Source organism: Myotis daubentonii, chromosome 2 (genome assembly GCF_963259705.1).
Source record: "Myotis daubentonii chromosome 2, mMyoDau2.1, whole genome shotgun sequence".
NCBI lineage: Eukaryota > Metazoa > Chordata > Mammalia > Chiroptera > Vespertilionidae > Myotis > Myotis daubentonii.
Genome location: NC_081841.1, coordinates 130,128,577 through 130,154,951, shown reverse-complemented (window position 1 = coordinate 130,154,951; position 26,375 = coordinate 130,128,577). Strand labels below are relative to the sequence as shown.

At 37.1% G+C, this 26,375-nt stretch overlaps 1 protein-coding gene across 7 annotated transcripts in view; it reads right to left on the bottom strand.

Annotated features, from left to right (window-relative positions):
- INTS6 (integrator complex subunit 6) overlaps nucleotides 1-25,242 on the bottom strand; it is a 113,860-nt gene extending 88,618 nt beyond the window's left edge. For 6 of the 7 annotated variants that reach the window (XM_059684553.1, XM_059684554.1, XM_059684549.1 and 3 more), the window contains exons 1-3: nucleotides 24,635-25,242; nucleotides 24,169-24,246; nucleotides 23,222-23,371 (exon numbers count right to left, since the gene is read on the bottom strand). In XM_059684553.1, coding sequence (XP_059540536.1) covers nucleotides 23,222-23,371; nucleotides 24,169-24,246; nucleotides 24,635-24,745 — 339 coding nt within the window. In that variant the 5' untranslated portion in view covers nucleotides 24,746-25,242. The remainder of the gene's footprint in view (nucleotides 1-23,221; nucleotides 23,372-24,168; nucleotides 24,247-24,634) is intronic. The other variant, XM_059684552.1, reaches the window with a different exon arrangement.
- Between the last annotated feature and the right edge of the window lie 1,133 nt (nucleotides 25,243-26,375).

Genomic DNA, 26,375 nt, shown 5'->3' with positions numbered 1-26,375 from the left:
CAAAAAACACATTAATCATATTAAGATCTAGACAGTAGTTCATTTTTTCTGAGTAAAAAGTCAATGCTCAGAACAGTGCCTAAATCCCTCTTTTTGTTGTTAAATTTTGAAGATAGTGTATAGGCTCTTGTACATTTAAAAAAACGAGAAGGAAACAAACCAAACAGAAGATAATCTTAAAGGAGTAGGATTAAGTAGAGAAAAAGGTGGGCTTTTCACTTCTCCCTACATTGTTTTAATTTTTATAGTGAGCCTTTACATTTATGTAACTATCTAAAAGTATTTAATTTCTTAAAAGAGATTCCATAATTAAGTTCTAATAACTGAGCATATTCAGATATTACAAATTAAAAGGATAGTATTTTCTTAGAAACTTCTTAAAAAGGAAGGCAGAATGATAGGTGAACATTATCATGTAATTTAATCCAAGAGCTAGTTCCATGGAAAAACTAGGGCTACTCTGAGCTTAGCAAAATTAATAATAGTCCAATGCAAAAAATTATATAGTAATTACATAGGATGGTTACTTAAAGAAACTACTTGGTGAAGAGTACAAAAACAGTAGCAGTGGCAATGGAACACAGTGAAAAAGTTCTCAAATGCTCTATAGGTAGGGTACAATAACTACATTAACTTCCATTCAAATCTGTAGTCAAGTCATTCTATGAATACAATAATCGATTCTAAGTGACATAGGGGCTCAGATAAACATAAACTTATCTTTTACATATAAATGTTCTCATCTGAGATACTAAGCACATTGTGTATAAAACTATAATGAAAGATTGAAGTTTCTAGAGGGTAAACCTGGTGTTTGAAATCAAAGATATCAAATTCTCAGTTACTAACAATGTTCAAGGACAGAATGAAGTTTTATTGGATATGATGTTAAAAAGCATGACAAATTTTAATGTGCATATGAACATGGAGATCTTGATAAAATGCAGGGTCTAATTCAGTAGGTATGGAATGGAGACTAGTGTTATTATACTTATCTAATAAGATTGCAGGCTAGGAGATGCTAATGTGCACAGACCATACTTAGAATAGCAAAGATGTAAAAAGATTTTTACATGCATATACTCATCTATGGGTCTATAAGCTTTCCCTTACACATTTATATAACTCTCGATCATTAGCATATTATAGTACATAGTCATTACTTATAGAATTTTCAAACACTTTTTCACAGCAATTGTGATCATAATCTAATCATCATAAAGGGGTCAGAGTGGGGGTCTAATAGATTACATTTCTTGATCAAGTTACACAACTTCTAAGTGGCATATACATTTTTTCAAACTGGTGTCCAGATGGAGGAAGCTTCCTCTGGTCAAATAAAATATGTTGGATATAAGCTCGAGGAATTCGAATGCACAGTAGCATTCAAATGTTAGAGAAGCTTTGCAGGAATAACATATGAATTTACCTTCCCTTCCTCCTCTACAACATTCATGGTAAATATGACACATTTTTGGAACTATTACATTATACTATATTGTCTCTAATACCATTCACCCCCAACATAAATGACAAATTCTAATAATGCAATTCTTCTCATGGATCTAGAAACAGATAATGCTCATTCCCATCTCTGAGCTTTAACTAGTTCCCTCAAGTAGAATGCTTTTCCTTTTCCCTGCCCACAACCCACCCAATTCCTAATCATTCCTTAAGGTATAGTTTATCAAAAAGGCTGAGGGTAGGAGTTTGTAAATTACATTTCTTGATCCTCTTCTTCCATGAAACCTTCCCTGATTACTCTGGCCTTAAATAAGTACACCCTTCTCCTTCTCCAAATTCTAATAGTAATAGTTTTCAAGCCCAAGTTAAATAAATATATTTACATATTTAACATAGATAAATAAAGTGTTTCTTCAAATAAAACTGGATTTTGAGTGGTTTCATGGAGTACATTTTGAATACCACTTCCCTACAGCATTTATCCTCTCTCAACAAATTATTTTAAATTTAAATATATAACACCTTGTACAGCAATATGAATATTTAACACTACTGAACTCTACACTTGAAAACAGTTAAGATGGTACGTTTTGTTGTGTGTTTCTACCACAATTTTTAAAAAATACACTATCTTGTATTATTTGCTATTGTTTTATGTATTTCAATACATTAAAGGCAAGGATCATGTCATATTTTTTCCTTGGGCCTGAACACAAAATATTTAAACAATGAGCACTTAAATATTCATTATTCACTAATTACATAGCCTATTACAAACCTGTCAAAGTTCACAGAAGCATTTAAAATTATTCAAACTTCAATAAGCTTAAAAAATGCTACCTTCGAAGAAACCAAGATGGCGGCATAGGTAAACACCGAAATTGCTGCCTCCTACAACAACTTCAAAACTACAACAAAAAGACAAAACGGACATCATCCAGAACTACAGGAAGGCTGGCTGAGTGGAAATTCTACAACTAGAAGGAAAGAGAAAAGCACACTGAGAGTCAGGAGCTGCGGAAGTAAAGTGCAAAGGTACGGAGGCTTGAGCGCGGGCGGAAAGGGACTGGTAACTGAGGACATGGCTGTCTTTTTGAATCGGGAGGGAGTCACACGCTCCCGACTGCTCTGAACTCCAGTTCCGGGAAGTCTCTGGGGACCCAGGACTCATACGGGGAGAAACTGGACTGTCTGGCAGCAGGCAGAACTCGGAACTCGAGGGTGGCATTCCCTCAGAGGTGCTTGCAGCAATTAAATTACCGGGACACTGAGATGCGCAGCCCCTTAGGGCAGGGCTGAGAATCTGCCATAGCTGCTTGCTCCCCCCTGTTGATTCCTTGAGACCCCGCCCCACCCAGGCTGGGGCAGAGGTTTTTGCATATGAATGCCCTGGCCCTTTGCAACCTGAAAATTACCTAACAAATTACAGCTGGGCCAGACAGACCCAGAACTTCCAAGAGAAGGCCCAAGGCCCCACAGCAGCTTGCATTGTTTCACAGCTGGGCCTCATCTGGGCACCTCCAAACTCCAAAAAAGGAAGGAGAATCTGCAGATCTTTTCGTAGCTCCTGCTGGGTAACCTCAGGCAGAGACTAAATTAGCACCTCCTTAGATCCAAGAGCCAGTGTACCCAGTGGTCAGAGTGGGACCATCCAGATTAAAACTCCTCAGATCCATAAGGGACACACTCAGGGGGCAGACTCAGTGAGCACCAAAGCCCCACTGAAGCAAGTCTTGCCCCAGAAGGGTGTCTTCAGCACAGAAGTTCTCCCACTGCAGACACAGCTGATTCTCACTGCCAATTGGCCTGGAGGTCAATTCCTCCCAGTGATCCTACAACAACCAAGGCATAACTACAACAAGACTGTGCACAAAGCCCACAAGGGGGTGCACCAAGAGTGTGCACCTCAGGTAACTGGGGAGGCTGAGCCACTGGGCCCTACAGGACACCTAGCACACAAAACCACTCTACCAACACAGGGAAAATTAAAAAATGCGGAGACAAAGAAACAGGTCACAAATGACAGAAATGGAGCAAAGAAAACAACTGGATATAGAGTTCAAAACCACGTTTATAAGGTTTTTCAAGAATTTTATGGAAACCGCCGATAAATTTAGTGAGACCCTGGAGGATATGAAAAAAGACCAACTAGAAATTAAGCATACACTGACTAAAATAAATAATAATATACAGAGATCCAACAGCAGACAAGAGGATCCCAAGAATCAAGTCAAAGATTTGAAATGTGAAGAAGCAAAAAACACCCAACCGGAAAAGCAAAATGAAAAAAGAATCCGAAAATAGGAAGATAGTGTAAGGAGCCTCTGGGACAGCTTCAAGCGTACCAACATCCGAATTATAGGGGTGCCAGAAGAAGAGAGAGAGCAAGATATTGAAAACCTATTTGAAGAAATAATGACAGAAAACTTCCCCTACCTGGTGAAAGAAATAGACTTCCAAGTCCAGGAAGCGCAGACAACCCCAAACAAAAGGAATACAAAGAGGACCACACCAAGACACATCATCATTAATATGCCAAGATCAAAAGACAAAGAGAGAATCTTAAAAGCAGCAAGAGAAAGAAACTCAGTTACCTACAAGGGAATACCCATACGACTGTCAGCTGATTTCTCAACAGAAACCATGCAGGCCAGAAGGGAGTGGCAAGAAATATTCAAAGTGATGAATACCAAGAACCTACAACCAAGATTACTTTATCCAGCAAAGCTATCATTCAGAATTGAAGGTCAGATAAAGAGCTTCACAGATAAGGAAAAGCTAAAGGAGTTCATCACCACCAAACCAGGATTATATGAAATGCTGAAAGGTATCCTTTAAGAAGAGGAAGAAGAAGAAAAAGGTAAAGATGCAAATTATGAACAACAAATACGCATCTATCAACAAGTGAATCTAAGAATCAAGTGAATAAATAATCTGATGAACAGAATGAACTGGTGATTATAATAGAATCAGGGACATAGAAAGGGAATGGACTGACTATTCTTGGGGGGAAAGGGGTGTGGGAGATGCGGGAAGAGACTGGATAAAAATCGTGCACCTATCGATGAGGACAGTGGGTGGGGTGTGAGGGCAAAGGATGGGGCGGGAACTGGGAGGAGAGGAGTTATGGGGGGAAAAAAGAGGAACAAATGAAATAATCTGAACAAAAAAGATTTAATTTAAAAAAGAAAAAGAATTTACCTCATTTGACCCTAAAAACTTGGTGAGGCAAGTAAATGTTCAGAGAGATTAGATGATATAATCCAAAATCATCTAGCTGGTAACTGGCAAAGCCAGAACCTTAATTCAACTCCAAATCATAAGGTCTTTCAACAACACCTGAAAGTCCTGTTGGTAGCCGCTAACAATTCTACAACCAATCTGGATTATGATGTATTTACCCAATGATGAATGGTATTAAATAAGTTTGATTTTATTTATTATATTCTATCTGCAATGAAATTAACTACTGTAGTACTATTCCTTTACTGGTTTCCTGTTGCTATGCTATTTTACCCATCAATTCTTCTATATATAAATCAATATACCTCCCCAAACAAAAACACACTCATACAAAACGCAGTATGTATTAGTGTTTACTTTAAAGGACCATATGACTTCAACTTTCAGAGAGTATATACATAAATATAACATAAAATATTAATTTTAATAGCTTTAAGGTTTGGAAAATTCAGATAAAGATCAAAGGTAGAAGGAAAAAAGTAAAGAAAAATATGATCATTTTCATTCCACCTATGGATCTGAGGTATTCTCAAATCTTTACCTTTAATTGTTACTATTTTAAATTTTTATTCTTAATGTTTATGAAGTTGATCATTGGAAAACAGTCCGTATTTAGAATTTCCCTCAAAATTCACCTTGGTCATAAAGTTATAAACAGACTTTTGTTTAGTTACAAGATTTCAAAATAAATAAATAAATAAGCTCTGCTACAACAAAGACAGCCAGTAGAGGGACTAAAAGTTTACTTTTGCCATTAGCAGAATTAAATTCAAGATGTACAAAACAGATCCAGAGACAAAGAAGCATAGAACAAACGTGGAATCTGAGGGAAGGTGGAGGAGGGAGACAGGTAGGAAGAGATCAATCAAAGAACTTGTATGCATATAAACATAACCCATGGACACAGAAAACAGGGTGGTAAAGGCCTGGGGTGGGGGGTGGGGGTGGGCTAGAAGGGGTCAATGGGGGGAAAAGGGGAACATATGTAATACTTTCAATTATTGTAATATTTATAATAGAGATTTAATTTTTTTAAATAAATGTTTTAATGTGAAAGTAGTGGTTCTTGACAAAAAAATCTAGACATGTCACCAGAAAATATAGTGCAAATTATAATATTCTACCTCTAGAGCTATTTGCTAATGGAAACCCTGTCACTTAGAAAAATTGAATTTAATATTGGTCAAAAGCCTCAGGTAAAAGAGTTTTTATAAAGTAAAATTTTCACTTAAGTTCTCAATAATTTAAAAATATCCCAGTGTTAATTCAATTAAAGTATAATACCAATAAGAAAATTTTAAAAATATAAAGTAGAACTTATCTGTTAGAACCTGTTTCATTTTTGTAAAAAATGTTTTTGAAATGTTAAAACATTGCAAGGAAAAGTTTTGCAAATGTAATAAGGCTAATTTCTCCCCAAATATGAACTAACTTGGTTCTCAGAATCAGAATTTTTAATTTTACCCCTAAACTGTCAATATACTTTGGGGAGGGACACAGGAATTTTACTATACCCTTAAACGGGTCTTAGCTGTTATCTTCTGAAGCAAAAGGAAGGCAACTCTGAGCACTTAGAAAACTTAGTTGCTACTGTGCTGTAAGACCAAAGGGCTGTTTGGTCTCAAGTTTTCTTCCATGCTCCACCATGTTACCAGTCCTTTGAATAATCCTATGAGGACAGCCAAATGCCTGTGTGTGCTACATTTTCTCCAGGGCTTAAGGTTTCTGTTGGGAAAATTGCACCAAAAGTGAGCTCTCTGGCTCTTCTGTGGTAGTATCTTCAGTTAATCCACACCAATTACGTACTATCTAGCTATTTTTCTATATGCCAAGAAAGCTATGGCCAATAGCAATCAACAGAAGAGATGTTAAGGTATATAACATCTTATACATCTAGGTTAAAAGAATATCACCTAAACAAAAATATCAAAACTTCCAGAAATAGCCTGTGCTTTTTCAATCTTGAAGCTTCCTCTTCAAATAAATAAAAGAAATAAAGAGTAGAAAGATGGGAAGGGCTGCCATAGTTAAGAAATATGTACTATATCATTAAAAAGTTCTCATGCATACACTGAACAAGTACTAAGCAAGACCGTTGTTAAAATTTTCATAATGGTTAAGTTGCTACATTAGATCTTTGGTTTTCTTTATTTACATCTTTACAGAATTTACTTAAACAGTAAGAATATGAAATGAAGCCTGCATTATCTATCCTACTTTCCTCTATTACCACAGGTAATAGAGATAACAAAGTTTCTTAAAATGACAAACCACCTCATATTCATTTAGAAACTTTTTATATAATTCCTATATAATTTGTCAAAATTCAGATTCTGAAAATATTAAATATAAAGAAAATATAAGATATAGAAACATTAATATTAAGTATAATATTCTACTTTAAGCTTATTTCTAAAAGAAAAGTATTTAAGGATACAATTCACATACAAAGACTTACTAGTCATAATACAGATAATAATAAACACTATTATAACTATATATAACTGAGAATAGCAGCTTTTAATACAACTAAAATAAATAACATTCCTTAGTTCAGTATTGCCCTTTCCACATCTGTATACCACAACCAGAGTTTTTTCAGTATCTTATTACCTGTACTAATATTTAATATTTTTCTTTAAATTAGTTCCATTTTTTATTTTACTCTAACACTACAGTAAGATCTATAAAATCATAATCCTAATTATATTTAATTATATTTTCTATTCAATAATTCATTGTCATTAATACTGCTTAGCTACCGTTTTGTTTTGTTTTGTTTTGTTTTGTTTTGTTTTGTTAATCCTCACCCATGGGAGGAAGTGGGAGAGAGAGAGAAACATCGATATGAGAGACACACACCAATTCATTGCCTCCCACACGCACTCTTACCAGGGTCAGGGATCAAGCCTGTAACCGGAGGCATGTGCCCTTGACGGGAATCTAACCCAGGACTCTTCAGTCTGAGGGCCAATGCTCTCCACTGAGCCAAACTGGCTAGGGCATAGCTATATTTTTAAAGGATGGGGAGGTTCAATATATTACAGGGATGAATATACAACAGGTTAATTACATATTCCAAACAAAATATAGTAACATTTAAGTCAATAAAGACCTGGCAGATATACATTTAAATCAATATTCCAAGGCCAGAATTAAAATTTTATGTTTGTTTTAGAATTCAGCAAGATTATTATTTTTATCATTAAGTTCTCAAGTGATGTGGCATGTCTTTTGATGTAAAAACTCTAAAATATTCATCTTAAGAAATTAGTGCTTTTAAAATACCTTTGATTATATACAAAAGATCTCTGAAGGGTATGTCACAAACTGATAAACCATGGCTGCCTCTGAAGAATGGAAGTGAGCATCTGTATAACTTTCTATAATGCTTGAACTTTTTAACCAGGGCATGATGTGTTCAAAATTAGTACTATTTAAAATTAAAAGGTGCTTAGCATCCAAAAATAAAATTTTAAAAATCTGCTAGTGTATAAAAATGAGTATCTTAGAATACATTAAGGTTTATAGCTTATTAAAAAATGTTAGAACTCCATACTAAAAGAAACATTTTTAGTTTCAAGTAATTCCATTATACAATTGTATAACAATACAGTTCCTTTACTTAACCATATAATTCCTTTTTTAAATAACATAACAACATTAAAAAACAATTGAAAATTTAAGACCTGCAAAAGCAGGAGAAACTCCTATATTCATTTTAATATAATGACTAAGGAGCAATGTCCTGGAATTTAATTTAAATACATCAAATAGTAATGATTACAAGAAATACCAAATATAAGAACTAGAAAATTATGTGAAAAAAATTGTTAAGGAAACTCAATAATTGATAAGGCTAAGTATACTGCATCAAAGGACAGTAATGTCAATTCAATATATCTAAAATATTTAATAATTTCACAGAATTTGAGATTTACATTTGAACTGGAATGTAAACTTTGAATAAAGTTATTCTAGAAAATAAATTATTGGTTTGGGCAACATTTAAAAGTAGTAATAGCCAAATAGTGTTTATACCGGCATAAAAGGAATAATGAGGCTACCAGAAATATATTTTACTTAATACTAACATTCTGAATAAAGAACTTAATATAACCCCACAGAAATACAAATTATTGTTAAAAAATACTAAGAACAACTCTACTCCAACAAACTAGACAACTTAGAGGAAATGGACAAATTCCTAGAAAAATACAACATTCCAAAACTCAATCAGGAAGAATCTAAAAATCTCAATAGGCCAATAACTATGGAAGAAATTGAAGCAGTCATCACAAAGCTCCCAGCAAACAAAAGCCCGGGGCCAGACGGCTTCACAGGGGAGTTTTACCAAACATTCAAGGAAGAACTAAAACCTATCCTCCTCAGACTATTCCAAAAAATTCAAGAGGAAGGAACACTTCCAAGCTCATTCTATGAAGCCAGCATCACCCTCATACCAAAACCAGATAAAGACAAACACAATGAAAGAGAATTACAGGCCAATATCCCTCATGAACATAGATGCCAAAATCCTCACAATATCTTAGCAAATCGGATCCAGCAATACATCAGAAAGATCATACACCACGACCAAGTAGGATTTATCCCAGGGATGCAAGGATGGTACAATATCCGCAAATCAATAAACGTGATACATCACATAAACAAACTGAGAAAAAAACCACATAGTCATATCAATTGATGCAGAAAAAGCATTTGACAAAATCCAACACCCATTTTTGATAAAAACTCTCAGCAAGGTGGGAATAGAAGGATCATACCTCAATATAATAAAAGCCATATATGACAAACCCACAGCCAACATCATACTCAATGGGCAAAAACTAAAACCATTTCCCTTAAGAACAGGAACAAGACAGGGAGGCCCACTCTCACTACTCCTGTTCAACATAGTACTGGAAGTATTAGCCATTGCGATTAGACAAGAAGAAATAAAAGGCATCCAAACTGGAAAAGAAGAAGTAAAACTGTCCTTATTCACAGATGACATGATAATGTATATTAAAAACCCTAAAGACTCCATCAAAAAACTATTAGACATAATAAATGAATTCGGCAATGTAGCAGGATACAAAATTAACGCCAAGAAATCTATGGTGTTTCTATACACCAATAGTGAACTTACAGAAAGAGAGACTAAAAAAGCAATCCCATTTACCATCACACCAAAAAAATTAAGATACCTAGGAATAAACTTAACTAAAGAGGTAAAAGGCCTCTTCTCAGAAAACTACAGGACGCTGAAAAAAGATAGAGGAAGACATAAACAGATGGAAGAACATACAATGTTCTTGGATTGGTAGAATCAACATCATCAAAATGTCCATACTACCCAAAGCAATCTATAAATTCAACGCACTTCCCATTAAAATACCAACAGCATATTTCACAGACCTAGAACGAACTCTCCAAAAATTCATCTGGAATAAAAAAAGACCCCGAATAGCTGCAGCGATCCTGAGAAAGAATAACAAAGTAAGTGGGATCTCAATACCAGATATCAAGCTGTATTACAAAGCCACTGTTGTCAGCACTGCCTGGTACTGGCACAAGAACAGACATATAGATCAATGGAATAGAATAGAGCCCAGAAATTGACCTGAACCAATATACGCAATTAATATTTGACAAAGATGGCAAGAACATACAATGGAGTCAAGATAGTTTCTTCAATAAATGGTGTTGGAAAAATTGGACAGATACATGCAAAAAAAATGAAACTAGATCACCAACTTACACCATACACAAAAATAAACTCAAAATGGATAAAGGACTTAAATATAAGACGGGAAACCATAAAAATACTAAAGGAATCCAAAGGCAACAAAATCTCAGACATATGCCAAAGCAATTTCTTCACTGATATAGCTCCTAGGGCAGTGATGGCGAACCTATGACACGTGTGTCAGAGGTGACACGCGAACTCATTTTTTTGGTTGATTTTTCTTTGTTAAATGGCATTTAAATATATAAAGTAAATATCAAAAATATAAATCTTTGTTTTACTAAGGTTGCAAATATCAAAAAATTTCTATATGTGACACAGCACCAGAGTTAAGTTAGGGTTTTTCAAAATGCTGACACGCCAAGCTCAAAAGGTTCGCCATCACTGATCTAGGGCATTGGAAACTAAAGAGAAAATAAACAAATGGGACTACATCAAAATAAAAAGCTTCTGCACAGCAAAAGAAACCATCAACAAAACAACAAGAAAGCCCACTGCATGGGAGAACATATTTGCCAATGTTATCACTGATAAGGGTTTAATCTTCAACATTTATAGGGAACTCATACAACTTAACAAAAGGAAGATAAACAACCCAATCAAAAAATGGGCAAAGGACCTAAATAGACACTTTTCAAAAGAGGACATTCAGAAAGCCAAGAGACATATGGAAACATGCTCAAAGTCACTAATCATACGAGAGATGCAAATCAAAACAACAATGAGGTATCTCACAAATCAACAAACGACAAGTGCTGGAGAGGATGCGGAGAAAAGGTAACACTCGTGCACTGCTGGTGGGAATTCAGACTGGTGCAGCCACTAAAAAAGACAGTATGGAGTTTCCTCCAATAGTTAAAAATGGAACTCCCATTTGACCCTGTGATCCCACTTCGAGGAATAGATCCCCAAAAAACAGAAACACCAATCAGAAAGGATACATGCACCCATATGTTCATAGCAGCACAATTTACCATAGCTAAGATTTGGAAACAGCCAGGGTGCCCATTAGCAGATGAGTGGATTAGAAAACTGTGGTACATCTACACAATGGAATACTATGCTGCTGTAAAAAAGATGGAATTCTTACCATTTGCAACAGCATGGATGGTACTGGAGAGCATTATGCTGAGTGAAATAAGCTAGTCAATGAAAGAAAAATACCACATGATCTCACTCATTTATGGATAATAAATACCATTATAAACTTATGAACAAAAATAGATACAGAGGCAGAGCAGAATTGAACAGACTGTCAAACTACAGTGGGAAGGCCAGGGAGGTTTGGGGGGTGGGGGCAAGGGTAAGAGATCAACCGAAGGACTTGTATGCATGCATATAAGCATAACCAATGGACACAAGACACTGGGGGGTAGGGGAGGCCGGGGGAATGGCAAGGGGGGGTGGGGTGGAAAGGAGACATATGTAATATTCTTTGTAATACTTTAAGCAATAAAACAAAATTTTAAAAAAAAGAACTTAATATATCCATTATATTAAATGGATTCGGTAATATTAACTTGGGAAAAATTATTCCAGCAAAGCATGTAATAAACATCTTAGAAACATGACAAAAAAAAGTAAAAAATAAAAGCCAAAATGAAAACATATTTTCAAAGACAAGTGAAATTATATAGCAATGATGCTGAAAATTAATCTGGCTACAATAAATCACACAGATCTGCCTCTTCTATCAAGATTAATCATCTACTTGGTTTGCTGATTACCAGTAAATCTGCAGATATTACTTTTGCGAAGGTCTGTTTAAGTCATTCCTTTAACCATTATGGTTACTTCCTTCTAAAAACATCTACATTACAAATATGAATATGCTCTCAAATGAATCATTCATACACACAACAGCTGTCCTACCAAATATATGGAATTTGACCATAATATTCTACATAAGTATCTTCAAGACAGCAACTGAAAATGAAAGGTGACTGCATAATAAGTGTTACATATTAGTAAAGTTAGTAATAAAGCATGCAATTTAATAAAGGGAAAAAAACTCATGATAAGCACTTGGGGAAAACTGAGTCCACTGTTTCCCTTATGCTATGGCTGAAGACAAATCTGAAAATAATTCAATCAAATAAATCATAATGTGTGGTTAAATGTTAAAGGGCCCCGTTTTGTAAAAAAAAAAAAGTATCTATATCTGTATCTATATCTATATATGGGTTTTCCGTTTTCTAGGAGAATGGGTGATAATCCAATTTTAGTAAGATTTTTTTAGGAAATATTTAAATTTCTCCAAATCCATTACTTAGGTATATATACTTGAGCAATCAATTTTTAGAAATTCATTTTTGTTGGTTCCAATTATTTATGCTTGTGCTAAATACCTTCCAAAGTATATATAGATTTTAAATTTTCAAAATAGATGACATTTTGGGAAACAAAATAATATCCACATATTTGGGCCTAATGTTAAAATTTTTTAAGCCTTCCTAACTATACAAATAAATCCAAGGTTCTACCTTAGAAATGAACCTCATGAAAAGGCAGCTGTCATAAATAGATAAAAACAGATTGTTACATGTTTCAGATTGCTGCTATAGCTCACTAAAATGGAAGTCCTAAGAACATGACAAGATAACTTTTTTACATCAGGATTTACATCCAACAGACAAATCTTGTTTGGGATTACATTGTCCATTATGGGTTAACAATAAAATTTACTCTTTCTACTACTTGACTTAGGCCCAATTTTCTGGAGGCAATTTCTTGTTTTTTCTTTCTAGCTTACTGATTTGAGAAATGGGGTTAACAACTAAAATTGCAGAAAATTCATAATTTTACATTAGTTATTACAGGCCAAAGTGCATAAATGATCAGGAACCATGACAACTAAGGCATTTCCAAAGGCCAATACATTGTTTTGCTTATTCCTAATATAAGAGTACTACAGTCTACCATGTTCTTTCCAACCTAGCCTTTGTAACATCACCCACTGTGGTTTTTTACAACCAACTTTTCACAGAACACTGAATATTCAATCATCTTCAATCCCAGTGATTAAAAATAATCTATTATCAAAAGTAATAATGACCTATTGTTTTTAACCCTTCCAGAATAATTGTTTGGATGCTTCTAGTGTTTAAATTCCATAACAGCTAGAAGACTTTGTTGGTGATTTCTAATATCTAATTATGTTTACCAGGTTTAAGACAAAGGGAAAGTATTCATTTAACATGACAGTATCAATCCTTTCATTTACTAGTTACAAATTATATTACTTAACAGCTAATGCTACAATTACTTTTTCTCAAATAGTCAGAACTGTTTGTATTTCTGCAACACACTTTTTTAGATGCTTTAATCCTTCCAAAGACCTTTACCATAAGTCCTCTAGCTTTTTCTGTCAAAACTATGGATAAAACATATATATATATATATTTATATTACAATGTCATACCCTTTTAAGGCACAGATAAGAAAAGCAAGAATCCATAGAGACTAGTGGTAAGACATTACTAGGCTGATATAAATTTGTCCTTTGGTTACAACTAAACCTCTTAATTGTAAGTTAAAATAGTTTATAGGCAACTATCTCAATATATCAATAATCAAAGTTCAAATCATATATGCCCGAAAAAAGAAATACTGTCACATAAGAAAATCTTTTCCTGCTATATTTTTCCCCCACAATAAATCTACATTACAAACAATAAAGGGATCATACACTTTACATTTGACCTTTCTGGACAAAAACCATCTCCCTTCTCCCCTATTCCAACTATCACCTACTTAAATTCTAAAATATACTATTACAAAGCCCTAGAAATTGACTTGAATCTATATTTCCTCAAAGAGGCTTAAACCCTTTCTCGCTCTGAAAATCAAAAACCTTTTTTAATAAAAATACTTTTATTATCTGTTTTTGAACAAGAAACAGATTTGAGGGGAAATACTTTTGTAATACCAACAGGAAAGTATTTCTGGAGCAATCTATAGCGCTTCAATTCAAAACCAAAAGCCATTGCATTCTCTATGGCAAGATATTTTACTTTAGCTGGACCTACTGAATAGCTAACTCCCGGTCGCCGTGATGAATTATGAAACACTTTTTGTTTTTTTTCTCTCAAAGTTTTCAAATTAGAAAGCTTTACCCTATTAAATGTTTACCTTACTATTCAGGATGATGATGATTATCATCATCTGAATTTCTACCAGGTACCAAGCAAATACTTTGCTAGGTAAATAACAAATATTATTTATACATAGTTGAGCTTGCATTTGGAATTCCCAACAACAAAAAGTCTAAATAAAATTTTTATAAAATTACATTAAAATTATATGTTTGTGTGTATATATATACACATACACACATACACGTTATTTCTAATTCTTATAAAAATTTTCAAATTTGGTATTATCACCATTTTGTGGATGGGAAATTTGAAACTGTGAGGTTAAGGGACTTGTCAATATAGCATAAGCTAGTAAGTGGCAGAGCCAGGCACAGTCAGTTCTAATGAAGCAGTTCTTTCATTATCACACTGCTTGTTCTAAAAGGAACTGGATAAAATACTCTATGTAACCATAACTCCAATTTTTAAAACTCAAATAAAAAGAAAGTCACAAAAATGGTAATATGTGTTAAAATAATAAATTATGTTGTATATCACCTCATCTTTACCACAATCCTGGCAAGATAGATCCTTTCATCCCATTTTCCTAATGGGGAAACTAAAGGCTGAGAGGTTACAAAACATGCCAGAAACTTATAGGTGGAGTAGGAATTAAGAATCAAGCAGGTATTTCTGAATCTTAAAAAACAATGATTAGAGATTTTCAAAATTACCTTACATGAAAAGAAACATAACAGTTAATTACAAACCTTTCCAAGTAAAAAGTTACAATTACAGCACTAATATTGGCTGGTGTACTATAACAGAAAAGTCAATTAACTGACTAGGTTAAGAGCTCTATATTAATTAACTACATCAGAAATGTAATAATCTATGAAATAAAGTCAAAAGGTGCCATTAAAAAAATATACATATACTAATATATATGTATTAGTATCTAGGCTTAAACTAATGTTGGTAAAATAAAAAAATCCTGTCAACTGTCCTCCAAATTCATTATTTTTTTCCAAACATGGGAGTAGGGAGGAAATTCATCTGAATCTAATAAACATTATTTCAATAGTGTGTTACAAGAAAGATTAAATGTAATACAATGGCAAAGTGAAATGCCTGGTATTCAGAGGAACTGAAAGAATATATATTTCATTAAAGAATTTGACATATACCCCAAAAAAGGGCTCAGATCTACTGGTTATGCCTTTAACTAAAATGTATTCTTAAATATTACATAAACTACTAATACAATCTGCATAACTACTCCATAACCAATTATAATCTTTAAAATATTTCAGAAATGTGAATTAAGCATTTTAACTTATCTAGGCGTTACTTTCTTTATCCATAAAATGAAAAAAGACGGAGTAAACGTCTAACATCACTTTGACTTCTAAAGCCCTATGAAACAATAACCATAATACTTATACAAAGGCCAATGTAAAGTATTGTCAATATATGCAAAGTTCAAATTTTTTTCAAGAGTGTATACAAAAATTCATTAAACTTCAGACTTAGGATCTATGTACTAAGTTGTATTTCAATAAAAGATTGGTGGGGAAAAAATCAAGAAATAAATACAACCTAAAACAAAACCAAAAAAAAAAAGTTCAGTATTTTGTTTATGGTCTGGAGACCATGCTTAAGTTAAATAGATTAAAAATAAGGCTAAACAAAAATTAAATTTATATAAGGAAAATTTTTTTAATTAAAAAAATGAACATGACTGGTTTATGTGATTTTTTAAAAAAAAAAAAAAAGCCCACCAAGATTATAAATTTGGGTGAAAGATTATGATGGCTAAAAATAATTTTAAATATTTAAGAAAATCTCAAGTTACAAAATATTACACAATCTCTCTGAAGAAACCCATGACATGAACATGGATAAACTATCCTTTTAGCTAATTCTGAGCACAAATGATCTTAAATTAATTCAAAATACTCGAATAAGTGAATTATTTCATTCAAATATTAGATTTGTTGCCGGCCTTTTAATTTTCAGTTGTACATAGTTTAATACATAATTATTGACAACCTCTTGCAAAAAGGAAAAATAAAATTCTCTTTGAAGCAGAACCTATTACTTTTGCCTTTTGTACTCATTCCTTTTTAATAATTTCTAGTTAAGAATGCAATGATATCCTTATTGTTTTTCATTTTCTTTTGAAAAATCATGAAAGGGTAGTTTTTGTTCCTTTAGAAAAGAAATTTGGAGTGTAATATTATGAAGAAAAATTATAACAAGCGTTTTTTAAAAAATAAACCTTCAAATTTTTTATTTAAATTACCACCTTTAAAAATAACACTCAATGGGAAATAAACCATATCCATTTCGTTACTCTGAGCTCAGTCAAACCTTATTAAAATATCCCTGATTTCCCAACAGATGTGCTCCTCAAAGCTTCATTTAAATCTCATCTTAAATGCACTAGGGGGAGCTCCCTCTTTGAAAGAACCCTAAAGAACTTTAATTCCTGCAAAATAATGGGATTTACCTGCTGAACTATTTATGTCCAACTTTTGCTTAACAAATTTTTTTTAAATACTAGCCCTATACTTTATCCGTTTATCAATTGCCATTATTACAACTTTCACCAAGTTATAGTATTTACTGCACTGTTTCCCCAAAAAAGAATACAAAGCCCAGAAAAATATACATTTAATATACCACTAATAGATTTTAAACCATGTAATAAAAATCAGCTTAACATGTCACTAGATTTGTATAATTGTAATCTCAAATTTTAAACTGAAAAATAATAGAAAACTAGAGGGAAATAAACTAATCTATTAATGAAAAAAGTATGCTCTGTGCCTGAGCACTTCATAATTTTTAAAATTCATTTTACTATACCACCCCATTTAACCCTCTCATCAAACCTCTCACTGATTTTATAACAACAGTACACTGGCTTCATTAGAATACGAAGCAGCAGAGAGACAGGGTAGTAAAGTTAACTGTCCAATGTTACAAAGTAATGCAAATGTTGAGGTCAGAACTGGGATTCAAATTTTCACATTCCTGGCCATTCCTCTTCTTTTACACAATTAAATAAAGATGGAGAAAAACATTTAAGCAAGTTTTACTGTAGAGTTCCCTATCAGCTAACAATAATTATTAAAAATAATTTTAGAAGGCTAAAAAGTTTAAGGACTTGCCAAGACCTTTAAGTGGGGAAAGGACAGTCTTAACAAATGGTGTTGGGAATACCAGATGTCCACATGCAAAAGAAAGATGTTGGAACCTTACCCTACACCATATACAAAAATTTACTCAAAATAGATTGAAAACTTAAATGTAAGACCTACAACTAAAACTCTTAAGACAAAATATAGGGGAAAGCTTCAAAGACATTGGATTTGTCAATGACTGCTTAGATATGACACCAAAAGCACAGGCAACAACAAAAAATGTTGATAAATTAGACTGCATCAAAAATTAAAACTTCCGCCCTAACTGGTTTGGCTCAGTGGATAGAGCGTCGGCCTGTGGACTCAAGGGTCCCAGGTTCGATTCCGGTCAAGGGCATGTACCTTGGTTGCGGGCACAACCCCAGTAGGGGGTTTGCAGGAGGCAGCTGATCGATGTTTCTCTCTCATCAATGTTTCTAACTCTCTATCCCTCTCCCTTCCTCTCTGTAAAAAATCAATAAAATATATAAAAAAATAAAAATTAAAACTTCTGTGCACCAAAGGACACAATCAATAGAGTGAAAAGGTAACCCCTGGAATCTGAGAAAGTATTTGCAAATCGCATTGTCTGATAAGGGAACTCCTACAGCTTAAAAAAAAAAAGAAGAAGAAAAAAGAACAAAGGTCTTGAATAGACATTTCTCCAAAGCCAATATACAAATGTCCAACCAGCATATGAAGAGATGCTCAACATAAATAACAATCACGTAAATGCTAAAAAACCAATGAGCCCTACCCGGTTTGGCTCAGTGGTTAGAGCATTGGCCTGCAGACTGAAGGGCACATGCCCAGGTTGTGAGCATGCAGGAGGCAGCCAGTCAATGGTTCTCCCTCATTATTGATGTTTCTATCTCTCCCTCTCCATTCCTCTCTGAAATAAATAAAAACATATATTTTTTTAAAAACACAAAACAAAACAATGAGATATCACCACCTGACACCCATTAGGATTACTAATGTGAGAAAAACAAAATAATAAGTGTTGATGAGAATGTGGAGAAACTGTAACTACTGTGCCTGTTAGTGGAAATATAAAATAGTGTAACCGCTATGGGAAGCAACATGGTGGTTCCTCAAAAATTTAAAAATGGCAGTTCCTCAAAAATTTAAAAAGTTTACCATTCGATCCAACTGCACTTCATGGGATATATCCAAAACAATTGAACACAAAACCTTCCACATTTGCATACCATGTTAATAGCCGCATTATTCACAATAGTCAAGAGGTGGAAGCAACCCAAGTGTCCACTGACAGACGAATGGATAAGCAACATGTGGTATGTACATACAATAAAAAATTATTAAGCCTTTCGAGGAATGAAATCCTGACATGTATGGACCTTGAGAACATTATGCTAAGCAAAATAAGCCAGTTGAAAGAAGACAAATACAGTTGACCCTTCAACATGGAATTGAGCTGCACAGGTCCAATTATACTTGGTTTTTGTTGTTGTTTTTTAATAAATAAGTACAGCACTGTAAATGTCTTATAATTTTCTTAACTTTTTCTAGCTCACTTTATTATAAGCATACAAGATATAACATACAAAATATGTGTTAATTGGCTGTTATGAGTAACACTTATAGTTAACAGTAGGGTATTAATAGTTAGGTAGTGGGGGAGTCAAAAGCAGGGGTAGGTGTCCCTAACCCCAGCATTGTTCAAGGGTCAACTGTACTGTATGATTCCACTTACACAAGGTATCTTTAAAGCAGTCAAATTCATAGAGACAGTAAGTAGAATGGAGGTTGCTAGAAGCTGAGAAGAAGGAAAATGAGGAGTTACTACTATAATGGGTACAGAGTTTCAGTTTTGCACGATGAAAAGTCCCAAAGACTGGTTGGAGCAATGTGACCGAACTCTACTAGTACACGTGAAAATGGTTAAGATTGTAAATTTTCTTACATGTTCTTTACCACAATTTAAAATTTAGGAAAAATATTCAGGCACTGAAAAGATTTACCAAATACAATTCACCATTGTGTTTCCAGTTCATATTCAGCATAATAGTATGTTCAAGTATAATAATCTATTTTTCTTTTGAAAAGATGTCTATAGTTAATACCAAACTACTGAGAATACATTTGTTGATAGCTTATGGGAAACCAAAAACCCAAATGGGAATCAAGTTTTCATTACTTGACCTACCAACATTAAAAGAGGCCTGTATTTTGTACTATCTGAGTATTAAATGTGTACTGCTTGGGTAAAGGAGGAAAAACTCTACCTGCATTTTCTGCAAAGTTCACCAAAAGTTCTTTATGCTGAAGAATCAAATTGTTTAAAATTATTCTCCCTAAGATTCATTCTATTTAATCTTATCTGAAAGCCACCATTTTCCAATGAAGTTTACACTCAAAAAATTAAATACATATTACATCTCATTTTAGGGTATTGGTCAAAGATTATCTTCACGGAGGGGACACAGAGTAGTAGTAGGTCAGGTACCATTCTAAATCCTGAAATAACCTAACCAGTACTAGTATAATGAGTTGTAGGAGTATGGAATCAGTCTAGTGACAAAAACGATGAATTACAGGCTAGAATAATATTTAACATCTGAATATAGCTGGAACCGAACTTAAAAAAAAAAGGGGGGGGGGGGCAATATTGAAAACATTTCAAAAAAACAGGATAATTTGGGACAGTATGAAAAATAAACCAAACTACATATAAAACTTTAATCAGACTTCTATAACTTTGGATGTGCCCTAACTTTAGAAATTAAGTTCAAATGTTCAGTGGCTCTCAAAAGATCAGCATTATTTTTGAAACTCTGGTGAACATGTGAAAAATATATATATTGAATTTAGCTGCAATGATAAGCAATTTAATAAGGAGCTGCTATACTTAAGGAAAAGATTTGACTAGAAGCTACACATTGTTCCATGACTGTAGACATGGTACTAATTATCAAAATTAAATATTTATAAGGACTTCTAAATGCAAGGAATATTTTTAGTGGGATATCCAAAATGCTTGAAGAAAGCATTCACCAAGAATCATTCTTTATTCTCAGCTACTCTACAGAGGCCCTGCAAATTCCTTAGTATCCTAACTAATATCTCAAAGATGTTTTACTTATAGGTATGCTAACTAAATTAACAGATGCAATATAGGTATTAAAAATACTTTTGGCTATAGAAAAATCACTTATGTACATGTATGTGGGGAGAGCAAGTTTGCAGTATCTATGCCATACATACATACATACATACACACATGCCCACATTTATGCTGAAGAATCAAATTTAGATATTTAAGAAAACTTATAAACTTAAAAGGTTTTCAGATGCTCTATAAAATTAAGCATCTAGCTGGCCTTTCCTCAATTCCTTCAATTATTGTGATTATATACAAATATTTAGTAGTGTGGTCTCCACAGATGCTAGCATAGAGGATGATGAAAGTTATTTATGTAAAAACAGGGTAAGGGGTATTCCACAGAAAATAGGCAGATACAAAGTACTTTTACAAAGAAAATGCATGAACTATATCTTGTGATAATTATTTGAGACATCCAAAATTCTTCATAATTTACAATTTATATTGTAAATGTATACGATCTAAATTAGCAAAAAAAAGTCTTATGATGAAAAATATCATCTGGAAAGATGTTTTCTTCTCACTAAACACTTTACTCCATCATTTTCATTTTCATTTTGAAATTGTGGCTTCCTAAGTTAGTTTAATACTAGTATCATTTTATGTGCCAGCTCAGGACTTGTGTTAACATCTCTCCTTGCTTATTCATCGGAATAACTGAGAAATATTATTCCTTCCCCTTGTTGAATTAATAAATCCTAACATGCAAACACATCCTAATCTCCAGGCTTTTCTCTTGGTCAAACTGGTAACAGCACAGCTGGACCACCTTCCACCTCAAACTTTCTGTAATCTTTATGGACAAGAACTTAAGTGATCTCCAGTGGAAGATGGCAACTGGGAAAAAAGAAATACATGTTTAAATTACAAATGTCATCAGTCTCTCCATTATAATCAGTTTTTCTAAGGAAGCACCCTAAGCAATATTTTTAATTAGCTTGTAGAAAGTAAATGTGTCTAATTGTCTTTCCCACTTATGAAATGTAATGCAGAAAAACAGGAAATCAATAGTTCTGCTACATACTGAAAACCTGACAACCAAAAAAGGATAACCAATGGCAAGTTTTAAATTTTTTTTTTTTTATCTAAAAGAAATTTGGACCAAAACCTTAAGCAATGAAAGACTGTTTAAGTACTACATATAACAAAGAAATATGAAAAGAAAATCCATTATTTTACAAAAACAAACTAAAAAAGTCCTGGCAAATCTGCCTAAAATACTGAGTTGCAAAATAAAGCAACACAGAGAAGGGGAAACAAAAAGATTAATGTGGTAGGAAAATACACATTTACTTAAACAATGGGAATCCATTTAGATAAAAACAGAAACAAAGTGACTCTGAATTCCAAGGCATACTAAATGCTATATGGCTAAGTTACTCCTAAGAAGTAAAATGCAAACATTTCTAAACCAAGGGAACAATTCTGTTTCTTTCTATATAAAACAACCACAAATTGTAGTAAGGTTATTTGCCCCTGAAATTTGTGAAATTCATAAAAACTGAGGCTCATGAAACTTGAGAAAAGAACAAAATGTATACCTAAATATATCATTGTGGTAATAGTGCTTTGCACTACAGCATAAAAATTAAACTCCTTGGATTTAATATTCTTTTATGTGTAACATAACACATTTTTATTTTCCAATCCTGAAATCTCAAAAAGTTGTAATAGATTGCCTTACATTATTCCATAGTGAACCATCATGTGATTTAAAGCTCTTTCTCACCTTCAGACAGATACAAGCAAGTGCAGTAGATGGAAGAGTGTAGGGAGTGGAGTAAGGGAGTAAGGAAAGGTTCTTTCATATTTTCAAACAGCCTCTCTCCCAAGGTTTTAGAATTAAAAACATTAAAATAAATTTTAAAAAACCACCTCTGGACCTGCAATTAATTCAGAAATGAATTAAGAATTCTTCCTGAATAATTGCTTATGGTATAAACTTCAAAAGCTGAGAAATCTTAAATGAATTCAGCCAGTTATTGCACTCCAATGAAAATCTTACCTTTCATAGTAGTTATACAATATAGTTAAATTAAACCCTGATATAACAAACAGAATAATTTCCTGTAACATTTTTTCTAGCATAGAAATGAAGACCACTAATCAACTAGTGTCTGTACTGAGTGGGATGAGGCAAGATATTTATCTATTTATGTGAGTGCAAGGTAACAAATACATTTTAAGATGAAAAAGAGGACTACGTATAAAACATATATAGTATGGTCAGAGTTTCATTTTTGTATTATGTGCTTCTTGTATTTTAATCCAAAATCTTTTGTACTGTATTTCATGTTATATAGTTTTTGGACTGGACTGTTTTTCCACAAAAAGAAAAATTAACTGTTTTCCACCTTAATATTCAACCTACCTGCCCATAGTTGTCTATGCCAGTTACTAATCTATTTAAATTTAATAAATCAAAAGCTGTCCTTAGGGATTGGCCAAGAGTCGTAAGTCCTTCAGCCTGAAGGTTTTTCAGTTCATTCATAAACGTTGCATGGTTTTCTTTCCATCCGGCCTAAAAAGAAATATGTAAGAATGGTTTTTTTCACTATTTAAAGCCATGTATACACAAAACACCATTACAATCTGTAGTTGATCAAACAGCTGCTTTGCTTTACACTATGGTTTGACTAACGTGTAATTCCCTATCACCGCTCAAGAAACTCTCCTCCGAAGGTGGCCAAGAATCACCCTGCCTGCACTACAGCTTTGGGCAGCCCAACTACTTCACAACTTCCCTGGGAAACGCACTCCCTAACTTAACACCCAAAACGTGGGATGTAAAGTGCTGGCGGGAAGCAGGCGCGGGCAGGACTTCTGAAGTTCACCTCCCGCCGCCCCACGACCCGCGCGGCCTCTCGGGAAGGCTCCTGACACCCAGCCCGCAGCCCCCGCCAGGCTGGCTCGCCGGCGGCGAGCGTGGGGAGGGCGGCCGAGCCGCGGGCCGATTCCCCTTTAATGCAAACCCCGGCTCCCGGCGGCCGGGCCCGGCTGTCACTCGGGCTAAGTTGAATAAATATCCCCCACAGTTCATTGCTGCCGCTCACGCCGCGGAGGGGAAATGTCGGCCATGTTGATCGCAGCGCCGCCGCCGCCGCCGGGCCGGGCTGGGGAGGGGACGGCGGTGGCCCCGCGACTCCGCACCGCGCCACGGCGCTCCAGAGCGGGGGAAGGGGTGGGCGCCCGTAGGGAAAAAGACCTCGGCGCCTGGAGCACCGCGGGTGGGGGAGGGGAGCAACATGAAGGGTGAATGGGGGGGGCGGCGAGCGAGGAGGGAACAGGAAGGGGAAGGGGGAGGGCAGGCGCTGTTACCTTGATAGCATAGGGCGGCTCTTCGAAAGTGACCAGCATATACCTGTCTCCGCGGCTGGCAGGATCCCGGGCGCGGAGCTGCAGGAGAGCGGGGGGTGGGCGGGAGGAAGAACAGGGCGAGTGAGAGGCGAGCACAGAGCGAGATTACGAGGCGGAGAAGGGGCGCCCCCCGGCCCCGCCGCCCCCCTACAGTACCGCACACGCCGCGGCCACCCCCCCACGCCGCCCCCCCCACACACAGATCGGCTCCGACACACCGCCCGGGGCCGGAGCCCGGGCCCGGGCCGAGCCCGGCTCGCAGCGCACGCCCGTCCGCGCGGTGGGGGAGGGGGTCCCCGAGCCCGGCAGCTCCCGCAGTCAGGTCCCCGACACCTCCGCCTCGCCGCCCCCGGCCGCGCTCCCCGCCACCCCTGCCGCCCGCGGGCCGCCGGGCCGGGGTCGACGCCCGGGCTCGGTCAGTCGGTACCTTCATGAAGGTCTCTACCGCGCCTTTGGCCGTGTCCAGGTAGGTGGTGCCCAGATGGCTGCGCTGGTTCATAGAGGCAGACGTGTCTATCAGGAACAGTAAGATGGGCATAGTGCTGGCCGGGGACACCGGGGCCCGCGGTGGTGGAGAAAGAGGAGATGGTAGAGGTGGAGGCGCCGGTGGCGGCGGCGGCGACCGCCGCTACGCGGGGCGGGGGAGCGCGGCCCCCGGGAGGAAAACACCGTCTGGGTCTTTCCTCCGGCTGCGGGGAGTTTCTCCCCCGGTAGTTGAGAGGAAACTCCCAGACCCAGTCCTCCCCGTCGTACCCCCGTCTCCGCCTCCTCCTGCCTGCCCGCTGGGGCGGGAGCCGGCCGTCTGTCTGTCGGTCCGTCCCCCCGCCTCGGGGGTCCCGTCCCCGTTCCCGGCCCCTGTGTGTGTCCCAGCGGGAGACGAGCCTGGCCCCCCACCCCACCCCCGATGCAGGGAGTGGGGACCTGGGAGCTGGCGAAGAGGGGAGTGGGCTGAAAGGAGATTGGCCCTGGGGCTGTTGGGAGAAGTTTCAGGGACTCCCTCCGCACCCCGGCGGTGTCACCACTTTCTCAGCCCCTCTCGCTACTGAAGCGCTTTTCTCTCTCACACTCCGGTTTTAACTCGGGCTGGGGCTGCAGAGCCACCGCCCCCTGACACGTCTTCGCGCCACGTGACGCACCGCTCCGCTATTCTATTGGTTGCTGCTTAGCCCCTCATTAGCATATTCAAACAGCTCAGGGACAGGCGAAGCTTGTAGGCCGGCTTCGGGAACTGTTATTGAGCACGCGTGAAGGCGGGGCGTCGGGTGCGCGCGCGAGCGAGCGAGCGCGAGGGGTGAGCGGCGGGCCGGCGGACGCGGAGGCCGGCTCCGGGAAGGGGCGGAGACGGACCGCGGAAGGATCGCTGGGTGGGGGCGGGAGCAGCGTCAGCGCGCGCGCGCAGGTCGGCTGCGGCTGTGAGTCTGCGCGGCGGCGCCGCGGCGCTCTCCTTGGCTGTTGGAGGTGATAGGGGTCGGGAGGAGGGAAGTGGACGCGAGCCTCGGCGCTGCTTCCGCGGTCTCCGTAACAAGCCCCTTCCCCGCGGGGCGAGCGAGGAGGAGAGAAGTTACGGATCAAACACCCGTTTAGGGTAGGAGGCACGCCCGCGGTCAGCGGAGGAGTTGCCTCGGTCCTCAGAGGGCCGGCCCCGGCGTGGGCGGACCCGGGGCGGGGGAAGGGAAGTGAGAGGTTGTTTATGACCAGGGACTGATCTCCGAGCGGCCCGCCGCTCCCGCTGGGCCGTGAGGACGGAGCCGTCTCCCTGGGCCTTGGGGTGGACCCGGGACAGGCCAGGAACCTCTCGTCGGAGGACCCAACTAAAAGGGAACAAGCCACTTGTTTCTAACTCAGCACTTAAAGGTCGTGGCGGAAGGCTGACTCACAGTTTGTTGCCCTTGTTAGTCTCAGGGAGAAAAACCGGTACTACCCAGCGAAAGACCTCTCCCAAACCATGTTTACTTCGTACACTGCCAGATTCAGAGCTAAAAGGGACCTTGGCAAACCATAATCCGTTACTCTTATTTTTAAGTGAAAAAACTGGCCGGCTTGCTCGAGTGACGCAGGGAATGGGCTGCCTCGCACCCTGCCTGTCTCTCACTAGATGTTCTCTCAGAATTGCCCCGTCCTGGTGAGGGAACTAGTGCTAGGTTAGAGCAGCACCTGCCGCGATGCCA